Source organism: Mauremys mutica, chromosome 16 (assembly GCF_020497125.1).
Source record: "Mauremys mutica isolate MM-2020 ecotype Southern chromosome 16, ASM2049712v1, whole genome shotgun sequence".
In the NCBI taxonomy this organism is placed as follows: domain Eukaryota; kingdom Metazoa; phylum Chordata; order Testudines; family Geoemydidae; genus Mauremys; species Mauremys mutica.
The window spans coordinates 21,665,456-21,677,754 of NC_059087.1; the positions used below are offsets into that span (position 1 = coordinate 21,665,456).

The 12,299-nt window shown below is 42.7% G+C and overlaps 1 protein-coding gene across 8 annotated transcripts in view; it reads right to left on the reverse strand.

Moving 5' to 3' along the window:
• Positions 1-7,436: 7,436 nt before the first annotated feature.
• Positions 7,437-12,299, reverse strand: part of LOC123351102 (sodium/glucose cotransporter 1-like) — a 61,689-nt gene continuing 56,826 nt past the window's right edge. For all 8 annotated transcript variants that reach the window (XM_044990308.1, XM_044990309.1, XM_044990306.1 and 5 more), the window contains one exon: positions 7,437-9,407. In XM_044990308.1, the coding sequence (XP_044846243.1) occupies positions 9,190-9,407 (218 nt within the window). In that variant the 3' untranslated portion in view covers positions 7,437-9,189. The remainder of the gene's footprint in view (positions 9,408-12,299) is intronic.

Genomic DNA, 12,299 nt, shown 5'->3' on the forward strand with positions numbered 1-12,299 from the left:
ATTGGTCTCTGCTAGCAATTGGCCTGTCCAAGGTGCTGCAGGTCTCTCAGCCTGCTCGAGAGACACTCTCCACTCCTTGATCTCCCAACAACTCACCCTGCTCTGCACTGCAGCTCCTCTTATATGGGCCTGGATTGGCAGCTTCTTGCAGCCCTTCTCTAATTGGCTGCGCTCCACATAGCCTCTCTATGCTACTTGGAGGACTCACCTCCACTACTCCTTCCTGGAGAAAGGGTATGGTAGGAGTCTGGGGCCTCCCTTAAGTCCTTCCTCTCCCTGTGTGGGGTTGGCACCCCATCACAGGGCTAAAGAGAATACTCATCTCCACATACAGTCATTAGTTGCAGCAGTATCATAACAATGAGAATTCTTCCCGAATGCCATATTTTCCATTGATACATCAAATATAAATAATCAGTTAGTGTATGAAGCAGTAAGATCCCAAGAGTGAGCTTCAAAATGATTGCCTTTCCGCAGTGAGAGGAGGTTTGCTGGTGTCAGGCTTTAAATATTACTTCCAGACAGATGACTTACAAGGGTTGGTGACTTGGTTTCAAGACAACAGAAGTGTTACATTACTAGATGAGAATATTGATAAAAATGTAAGATCCCTACTCGGGAAACAAGAAGTCCATACTATATAGACCTGGGTCTTAGGCTCAGTTGCACCCCCTGGGTACGTGGATGCATCATCCTTCCTTCCCAAGTACCGCATTGGTACTATTACATCTGCCTGTTTAAAATGAGTGTGTCATTTCAGTCACAACAATTTTTTCTGTACTGGCCATATATTGTTATGTACATATATTAATTGAAAACTCGTTTTAAAATGTTAAATTCCACACAGCAGTGATCCTTTGTATGATGCCATTTGCATTATGAGGCTATGTTTGCTGCCAGACTGTGTGTAACAATGGATTAAACTCATTTGCTTTGGTACAGCGCTGCTTGCTGCAGTATACTGCACGGAGTGTGAACTGCACAGACAAACATTTCCAGTAGCAAGGTGGAGCATGCTGCATAATGGTGAAAGTATTAAGCAGCACATATGATACAAAGAATGCTACAGGAGAATGTATGCTAGTGCAGAAATAATCCCAGTTATTGCAGCACAATGCATCTACCCATTCTAATCTATCTAAGGCATAGTAATCCTTGTCACCTTGGTATCTAAGTGCATGGTATCTCATGCTGTAAAATACTGCAGAGGAGCAGTGTGTTACGATGCACTGCATTGGCACCGTGCAGAAAACTGTGCAATACCACAGGAGACAAAGGAACAAAATACAGGTTTACCTGCAGTATCAGAAAATTGCTCCAGTGCCATCACTGTATTCCTGCCCCTTAAGAGCCTGAATTAGGAGGGACTTTTTAATTTTTCAGTTTAAATTTGTAGTGGCTCATATTGCCTCCCCTACAACTTCATGGTGATCCCTGCATCTCCCTGCAAAAATCAGACCCTCAACCTCAGATGGATATCAGAGTCCCCTCCAGGGTCAGACCCTCCTGTTCAAACTCATGTAGGGCTCTGGGACCCTCAGATAGGGCAAGAAGCAGCTAAATGGGTTAGATGCTCTTAACCAGGATTTGCTGCATTCCTCAGAAAAATATTATAATGCAACATTTTTACAATAGAGGGCACAAAATAATCTCATTTCTTATTAGAGGAACTAACAGAGATGGAAGAACCACGGCTATGCATGAATTATACAGCAGGGCTTCCAAAGTGTTGTGGACACAAGACCAACATTCTGGTGCCAAGAACATTCATCCATGTTAAGGATCACCACTTAGTATGTCTAGTAGGTCAGTTTAAGTGATTTCCTAACCCTTCCTGTTAAAGTGGTGATCATGAAATGAAAGGACAGATTATAATTTAGAAAGATTGCACTGGGGAATCAGGCCAAAAAGGAATATATATGTAAAGAAGATTTCATACATCGAGAAGTAAAGGGATCTGGAGGTCCTAGTGGACCACGAACTAAATGTGAGTCAACAGTGTAACACTGTTGCAAAAAAAGCAAACATCGTTCTAGGATGTATTAGCAGGAGTGTTGTAAGCAAGACATGAGCTGTAATTCTTTCGCTCTACTCCGCACTGATTAGGCCTCAACTGAAGTATTGTGTCCAGTTCTGGGACCACATTTCAGGAAGGATGTGGACAAATCAGAGTCCAGAGAAGAGCGACAAAAATGATGAAAGGTCTAGAAAACATGACCTATGAGGGAAAATTGAAAAAACTGGATTTGTTTAGTCTGGAAAAGAGAAGACTGAGAAAAATTGTTTTTCTTAACCTCTGAGGATAGGACAAGAAGCAATGGGCTTAAATTGCAGCAAGGGAGGTTTAGGTTAGACATTAGGAAAAACTTCCTAACTGTCAGGGTGGTTAAGTACTGGAATAAATTGCCTAGGGAGATTGTGCAATCTCCATCATTGGGGATTTTTAAGAGCAGGTTGGAAAAACACCTGTCAGGGATGGTCTAGATAATACTCAGTCCTGCCATGAATGCAGGGGACTGGACTAGATGCCCTCTCGAGATCCCTTCTAGTTCTATGATTCTATGAAATAAAGGATATGTATACATATTGACAGAAGGCCTACAGTAAATTTAAAAGGGAAAGTCCATCATGTACAGAAACTATAGGTGAATGAAATTTAGCAGAGCATTTTCCTGAAACTTAATTGTTTCTGAAACGCTAGATTGGAATTTTACCTGTAGGGCTCTTAGTGCTTCTACTCTTCATCCATTAGGAATGTTTAAATTCTGAATTTAACAATTAATCATTTTAATTAATACAAATCTATATTTCACATAAGTTTCTCTGACTCTGTGTAATTAACAAATTTAAGATTTCTCTTTTGAAGAACACAGTGCAATCTCAAAACAACAGCACTAGAGCTATTTAGGTCATCATAGCAACACTGGTTTATAGGTGGAAAATATCCATAGCAAAATACAAGCATGCTAAATTACTCTTATTTGTTACTTCTTAATTAGTAAATGCCAATAATGTGCTCAGCACAGACAGAGACACAAAATAAGACCGTCCCAGTCCTGAAAAACTAACATTCTAATAGAAACAGAGCCAACAGGATGGATGCACTGGGAAGCCCAGAGGCAGGAATAACTTAGAGGTCATTTAGTTTTGTTAATATTCAGTTCGGTTGAGTTCTTCGTGGTCATCTCCAGTGAGATGACGACAGTGACGCTACTTTTACCTGTCCCCAAATGGGCAGCCAGAAGTGTTGGTCAAGTTTCTCTGCATAGCTTCCTTCTCTTCCTTGTTCAACTTTGGACCTATATTCTGGTTTAAGCACAGAACCAGCTGCGTCTTGAAACATCCCTGCTCTTTGTCAGGTACATCTGTGTTAAATTAATGAGAGAGCACAATAGAGGAACATGCAAAGTCCTAAAATGTGGTGCATGCGTAGAATCCAAACACTGTCAATTAAAGACCTGACCCAGTTTTCACTGAAGCCAATGGAAAGACTCCCATTGAGTTCAATGGGTGGTAGATTGAGTCCCAAACAGTATCTTACAGTTACAAAGTGCTCTAAGTGTCTTTACAACACATCTACATTTGAGTTAACAGCCCCTAATTTGTGGGCTTGACATGTATGGAAAAGAAGTCTAGGGGTTAGCGGCACAACAGCTGCATCAGCAAAATGTGGCTAATTGATGGTAGGTACATTCACTGACTAATTAAAGACCACTGAATAGTCCCCACAGTTAGTTACTGTAAGCCTTAGACTCCTTGTTCTTTTCAGTTGATGCCACCGTTTTTCAATTGACTATACTGAGTGATATAATTGCAAAAGACTTAGTCACTCACAAATGCTAAAAAATCCCTTTGAATTGCCTCATGCATATTATAAATACTTAAATTAACATGTCAGGAGCTGGCATCCTCATACCCTGTAATTAAGCCTGGTGTTTCTGAGGAAATGTGTTGGATACAGCAAGTCCTTGTTTTTAGCACTATGTTTTTATGCTCCCCGAACAGTGTTGCTCTACATTGTGACGCCATCAGCATGTAGACAAACTCGTACATCGATAATAATCTATTTGTCTTTTTAGCTTGACGCCAACTGTGATTAAGACCCAGCTATAATTAATGTGGTCCTAGATCAATGAGATGAGTTCACTTACACATGCAGAGATCACATTTTCAGCTTAGCCAGCCATGACTGACAGTTAATAACGGTTTTCTGATTACAAGAATGAGAGATGAAGTGGTGCGGGAGGGTAACTATGCTCACTGGGAGTGGAATTCACCCCTATGTATAGGTCTTGTGCTTCCCTTTCCATGCGGGGGAATCTCATCCTGGAGGCACAAAGATTTATATTGTTTTTCTCACCCTTATTTTCTGGAAGGATAAGGACCCCCTGGCTGTGTCTGCTCATGGATATGCTTTACCATGTGTTCTTACATGCTAGTGTCACTGTTTTTCCAGTCATGGTTAAAATACGCTGATCTAGGGGCAGGAATTGAAAGCCATTAACCACCAATGCAAGTCTTAGAAGCTTTGGGAAATGGCAGCTTTTAATTCTATTTTTTGATGCTCTAAAAGAAAATTTTCCTCCCATCATTTTGTGTGAAGAGTTGTAGGATCAGACTTATGTCGAAAGGGAAAGACATCAGTTGGCATTTTGTCTAAGGACAGAGTAAAAACTAAGTGAGGATCTTCGGTTTTGGTTCACTATTACTACAATATCTGTAAAAAGGAGAATGGTTTGTCATACCCAAATGCAAAACCAGTACACTAAAAATCTGAACCTCAGACCCATGCTAGCAAGGCCAACAGCTTTTGGGGACTTCTCCCTCTATTGCCTTGCCTAGCCATCAAGGTGTTGCCATTGATAACAGATTTCCAGAGCTATTACACTGGTCTGTTATAAAGGCAATTTTGAATATCAACTCTGTTACTTGAGTTTCAGCCTCTTCTAATATAAGGACAGGCTGTGAGGGAGTTCAGTCTGTCCGAGCATCATGCTCTGTTTACATTTACTCCAGATTCTTCCAGTAAGAGTCAATCCAGAGAACAGTGTAAGAAGTGCTGGCTGGGGGCACTCACAGCTACTCAAGCCTGAGCCTCTCACAGTAGAGGGAATGGGGTGGGAGTGGTGACTTCAGGGAAACTCAGATGCTCTATCCCAGTCTCTCCCAGCAGGGGTCACTATAAGGAAGAGAAAAGTCTCTTGCACTGAAGTAATTGGAGAAAATATAGGTGCACCCAAGGTGTTTCCATCCCATTGGTCCTCTATACATATTTCACTGAACAATGGCATGAAGCCCTGTTGAAAACTGCCTCGCTGTTCGTATTCATCATAATCCCTGGTGATCTGTTGTCCTCTGTTGTTACACCTGTGTTAGTGGGACGTTATTTTAAGTTAAGCAGAATGAGAGCTATACAAATGCAGCTCCCTTCCCCAGCTGCTCTAGTTAGCTTCTATTACAGTTGTTTGTGTCTCATGCAGAACACAAAGAAAATCAGCTGGGCACCCTACACTGCATTAGAAAAAACCTCCTTCACTTGTTAGCAGCCTCTCTAGTTTACTCCACTAGCTCACTACCTACTCATACCCTCACTGTCCCTCTTAACCCTCCATCTCCAGTAAAGCAGAGTCGCACCCCCCTCCAGTATTTGAATCAAACAAATTCAAGGTCTTGTCAAAGAAAATTACCAGTGTCCCAATACATCACTCACCCCATCTTTCAATAATTAATGCGGGATACAGTTATGCAGAGCCTAACCCTGAGACACCCAACGCACAAACATCACCTCAGTGCAACACATTGCAATTTGTCATTACCCTTGGGCGTGGAGCTCCAGTAAGTTTTTAATGCATGGAAGTGTTCCTAGCCAAACCAATTTGGAATGAATTTTGAGTCAGTCTGTGAACAGTTAAATCTGAATGCGTTACAACTACTGCATTCACTTTGTGCCTTAAGATCCCAGTCCTGTGCGGTGCTGAGAGCTCTATACTCCCCATGGTCTTGGAGGCCAAGGCACAGGACTGGGACTTGGCAGATCGGGGTTCTATTTCTAACTAAGCCACAGACTTCCCAAGTGATTTTGCTTCTCTGTGCATCAGTAAAATGAGGATCGTATAATGCTTCTCTAGTTCACAGCACATTCTCAAGCATATTCATTAATGTTTGGGAAATGCTCAGATACTTCAGTTACAAGGATACAGAAAATAAAATGAGAGTAGGGTTGAAATGACGGTAATCAGCATCTCGCAGGATTTGGCCCTAACTTAGTAATTCTATTCAGGAAAGATCAGACTTGCCTGACAGCATTTGTTCTTTATAAATCAATATTGCTTATGGCTCAGAGTGGTATTAGCCTAGATAGTTACAGATTTTTCACAACATGGTTCTTCCACTAGAAATTAATGTAGATTTGCAGAACTATTTTATGGGAAATGTATACATCTAGGTATGAAAACATATCAGGCTATGTTAAGCTGTCCCCCAAAGTCTCTTGCTATCTGATTCTATCATGTCATGAGGATGCCCCGATGTTTTTCTGAAATAACTCCACTGACCTCAGAAATTCCAGATTTACAATGATGTGAGACCAGAATCTGCCACCCCCATTTCTACAGGAATGGGGATGTTCAATTCCTGCACACTTTACACCTTGCCTTGGCTTTGTCTGCTGATATGCACCAGTTTAACAGCACCTATGGGATGCAGACAGTAGTCTGCTAGAAACTGGACTGAAACCACCAACTCAATTAATAAAACCCATGAAACTGACATCAGATAGTAGCACTTACCAACCGAAGATGGAGCTGAACTGGTGACCTAGAGGTGAAAGGCTCCGTGTCCCATCGCCAATCCACTGAGGCATACAGTGCTGCAATTTCACTGGCAGCTTTTAGTAGAACTCCTACAGGGCAAGACAAATTACCCTAAGGAGCAGTCAGCTTCGTCTATGGTTGTGAACCCTGGACTCTGCCAGCTCTGGTTGTCAAACCTGAGCCAAGGCAGGTCACTTCACATGTGTTTCAAATGTTTGCCCCTGCAATTCTCAGTCTATAGTTTCAAAAAGCTTCATTACTCAGCCTGGGTGGAGAAATGAAACATACAAACAGGACAGACCCTGACTATCAAGATTGCCCAAGAAGGGGGTCATGGTATAGGCTGCTCAGCTTGGCTGGGAGATCCAGCTGTGTTATTTCTGCCTTTATCCAAATGGTCTCATCTCAGTGTTTTCAGGATAGTTAAACTGTAGCTAAGGAGCTGCATCATCCACAAGAAGGGCTCATTCACCAGTTTCTTATCTGCTACACCAACCCAGAGCCACCATATGAACAGCTGTAGACCCCTAGACATGGGCATCGGACTCCTAGGTGTGCAAGTGATCAGGACTGAAGAGATTTGATTTCAACATTTGATCAAAGAGAAATTGTTTTTATTTTTTACATTTTCCATTGTCTTATACAACGAACTCTTGACTTTGTGGACCCCAGACACATCAGAAAAATTTGAATACATACAAACCTTCACAGTTAGTGAAATATAATTAATTCCACAGCACAACAGAGTGATGACTTAAGATGCTCCCTGCTGCTGTATTCATTAAAAGAAGTCAGTTTGCATTAGGATTTAGATTGTACTGATTTGATTTGGCACTATGCAGTACATGTCAGGATACTGCAGGGAGACAGAATTATCCTGAAGATCATATTGCAGCTGCAAGAGGACAGTACATTCTGTTATGCACTCCTCTGAAGTAGCAACAGACTGTGAGACAACAGCACAGTGTGATGAAAGTTAAAGGGATTTACAAAAGACCACATTGGCTTGCCTGTTACATGTTGCAGCACAGTTCACAATACTGCACAATACTGCAGGTAGATGAGATGCATGTTACACCTCACTGTGTAGGAAGCTGTAGTACATAAGGCAACAAAGCATTGTGATACAGATTAGCTGTGCCAACTGGGAATTTCCCCAGTGCCTTCTCTGTATCCACGCCTCCTGAGGAAGATGAATTAGATGGTAAGAAGCTCTATCTATTTTCACTTTTCATCCTGGACTTGCAATATCACACATCATCTCGCCATATTGTCTCTGAGACCCAAATCAAGGTCATTGCCTCATCACTGTCTCACACTCCCAAATAAGGTGAAGACAATTGGAATGGTTTAGTTGGTGTCTGAGCAGAGACTGTTCTCCTTGGGGAAACTACAGTATAACAGTCTTACTCATGGCATAAATGAAATTTTGTAGCGAAATTGTCAGGGAAGGAAGATTCATAATTTGGCAGGAAAAATACTGTAATGTCTTTGTGTACTTGGAAGCAAGACACAAGGCCAGTGTTCTGATGCTTAGAACATTCACCCATGATAAAGAATTACCAGGTGGTAAATCCACTAACTGAGAAGGGGAATTAAGAGTACACTAGGGCCTTCTTATAAAATGGAGGTCTACAGGCAATGTAAATGGATGCTAACGTTGACATATCATGCTGAGGAATCAAAATCAACAAGAACATATTTTTATAAATAGAGCTTTCATATTCAAGGATAAATTCATATTAAAACTAAATGCCGTGTGTACGAACTTTTAAAGCTAAAGGTCAGGCAATAAACACAACTCTTATTAGGACTGACCAGACTTGTTTTGCCTAATTTCAAACTGACTCAAACAGCACAAATACAAGAGTTAAACTCAGAAGCTACCGGGGTTCATATTCCACTTAGGAGAAAGAGTGAATAAAGACTAGAGAGAGGAAAAAGTCCACTGAAAAATAGCATAACGTATGGAACAGAGACTAGAGACAGAAAAATTCTATTAAAAAAAATAGCTATAGTATCAAAGGAATACATCAATAAAATGTCATGGATAGGGAACTTACATAAGGCAGCCTATATTTTGAAAGGATTAATTCATCCTGAATCTATAGCACAGTCCTCCATATAGCTGAACTTAAAAAAAACTGGGATCGCTTTAGGGAAAGTAAGGAAAAAGGGGGATAGAAATCAAACTAGTTTCACCAACTTCTAAAAATAACAATGAATAAATCAATGTAATGAATTAAATCTCATCTTACTAGTCTGATACGTGGATCTAGTGTAGTGTTTTTTATCTTTTGAAGAATACAGTGCAAATTCACAAGAAAAATGAACTTGAGTTAGACCTTCATAAAAACTCTGGGGCGTAAGGTTGGATTTATGCAAAGAAGGCATGACAGAATACAGCCACGGCCAACAGAATGACCCCATTGATGTTCACAACATTTCTCCAGAATGGCACCTCGGAAGTGTCAGTCATTTTCTTCTCCATCACCTCCTGCTCCTCTTTGCTCAGTTTCGGCCCTTTTTTCTGATCGAAGCCACAGAACCAGTTGTAGGCCTTCTTCAAGAACCCTTGTCCTTCGTCGCCTTCCTCTGTGATAGAGAGAATAGCACAAAGGTCAAGAAACATGGTGTGTGTGGATCTAGAAGACTGGCACTAAAACAAGGTCTTGGTGATACAAAGCATTCTTTAGAGACTCTTGTAATTGAAATAACAGCCCCGAATTTGTGGTCTTAATGATTCAAAAGCTCTCTAGGATGAATGTTGCAATTCCACGGCAGACCTGTGAAGTGAGTGATTCATAACCACCAAATAGCATTACAGTCAATTCTTTTGTACCCTACAAACCCCTGTGCTTTCCAGTTCACTAAGAAATCGTTATTTACTGTACCTGTGGTTCTTCAAGATCCGATGCAGACATGTATTCCACCTAGGTATATGGATGGCCCAGTGCACCAGAGCTGGAGAAATTTGCCTTAAAGTACCCGTAGAGGGGCAGTGCTCATGCCCTGTGACCATAGCCCTCCCCAGCTACATGAGGCAGTGCCACCACGGCCCTCCCTGAGTTCCCTCACACCGAATGCCTGGAAATAAGATTCTGATGCAGAAGGGACAGCGGGTCGGTCATGGAATACACATCTGCATCACATCTTGAAGCAGTAAGTAACCATTTCTTCTTCAAGAAGATGCAGACATGTATTTCACTTTGACTAACAAGCAGTATCCCCTCTAGGAGGCAGGGCTCAGAGTTTACCTAAACAAGGACTGCAGACCTACCACAGCCTGCATCTGCCCTGGAAGATGCAGCTATGGCATAATGGTTCATGAACATATGTATCTATGACCACGTAGCAGCCCTGCAAATGTCCAATATGGAAATGTCACGGAGGAATGCTATGGACGTTGCTCGCACCCTTGCAGAAAGAGCTCGCACCTACTGAAGGGGGGTAGCCAAAGCTATTTCATATGCAGCCTTGATGCAGGATGTTGTCCATTTGGAAACGGTCGGGGAAGAAACTGCTTGACTCTTCATGCCATCTGTACATGACATGAATAAACAAGGCAAAGCACAAAACAGTTATGTCCTGCCAGACAGAAGGCCAGACATCGTCTAATGTATAAAGTGTGAAGACACTGCTCCTCTGGAGAGGAATGCGGCTTAGGAAAGAACACAGGTAAATATACCACCTGGGTCAAACGAAATTGAGAGACCACTTTGGGATGCAATCGCAAAGTCACTTTGTCTTCCGAGAATTGTGTATAAGGAGGCTCTGCCATTAGAGCCTGCAACTCACACTTGCCTTGCAGATGTTATCACTACCAGGAACGCAGTTTTCTGACATAAAAGTGGAAAGGGACAAGATGCCTGAGCCTCGAACAGAGGTCCCATTAAGGCCGCTAGGACTGAGTTAAGGTCCCACAAAGGAACTGGTTCTCAGACCAAAGGATGTAGACAAAGGAGCCCTTTTAAGACTCTTGATAACATGGCTCTGAATGGCGGGAGGATGAAATGCCAATATCACTGCCAGATGCACTTTCAATGTACTAAACTCAAACCCCAACAACTGAAGGCGAAGTGGGTACTCCAAAACGTCCACAATAGAGGCCAGGGTTTGCTGGATTCTATAGGCTAGTGACCACACTGAAAATCGCTTCCATTTTCCTGAATAGGCCATCCTGATGGAGGGTTTTCTACTGTTAAGGAGGACTTGTTGGACAGCTGCTGTACACTGCTCTTCTTCCTCACACATCCATGGAGCAGCCATGCCATGAGATGCATGGAGCTGAGTGCAGGATGCAAGGTGCAGCCTTGGTTCTGAGTAAGTAAGTCGAGATGGGGAGGATGGTATAGGAGGTTGAAGGTCGGAGAACCAGCACTGTCTTGGCCACACTGGGACAATGAGAATGAGCTTGTCCCAATCCACTTTGAGTTTGAGGATGACCTGAGGAATTATCGGGATTGGGGGAAAGGATGCCCCAAGCTGTGAAGATGACCTGGAGGCCACGTGTCTTCAGGGACCACTCATGACTCAGGGAAAAATACTTGCTGAGATGGTCTGCAAGATGATTCTGAACCCCAGGCAAGTGAATAATTATTTAAATAATGCTCTCCTCGACGCAAAACTGCCACAGCCTGATCGCCACGAAGGCAGAGCCACTTGGAATCTACTCCCCCTTGTTTATTCACATAGTACATCACAATGGTATTGTCAGTAAGTATGTGAACCACTGAGTCTCTGACACAGTCCCGAAAAGCATGATGTGCATTGTAGATGGCCTACAGCTCCAGCATGTTGATATGGAGTGAAGACTCCTGTTCCAACCACAGCCCTTGTACTTTCAGTGACCCCCAGGTGTGCCCTCCAATACCTCAGAGAGGCATCAGTAACAACCAACATGGTTGGGGAGAGCTGGATAAAGGTAACGCCCTGGCAAACATTCTCTGGATGCATCCACCACTGCAAGAAGTCCAGGGCCAGTGGAAGAAGATGGGCAGTCTGTCTAGAGGGTGAAGAGTAGGATGGTAAACCTTCCTGAGCCAAATTTGAAGGGGTTGAAGGCACAGACCTGCAAACTGGACCACCTGCATTCAAGTGGGAATCCGGTCCAAGAGTCTCAGACACGTCCGAACTGTTGTGGAAGGCTCAGACTGCAGACTGAGGCGATGGTGAATTATCTGAAAATGGTCGGTCGGCAGAAACACTTTTGACATCATGGAATGTAAGAGGGCCCCAATTAACTCGATTTTCTCAGCGGGAACAAGTTTGACTTCCTGGCATTTAGGATGAGATCAAGACAGCCATGCAAGCACAGCGTGGTGCTGATGTGAGCAAGAACTTCCTCTCTGGAGTTCTGTCCTCAGTAACCAGTCATTCAGATTCAGGAAGACGTGAATTCCTTTCTTCCTGAAATATGCTGTAACAACGGCCATGCATTTAGTAAAAACCTGGGGTGGGGGGGCAGAAGAGAGGCTGAATGGAAGC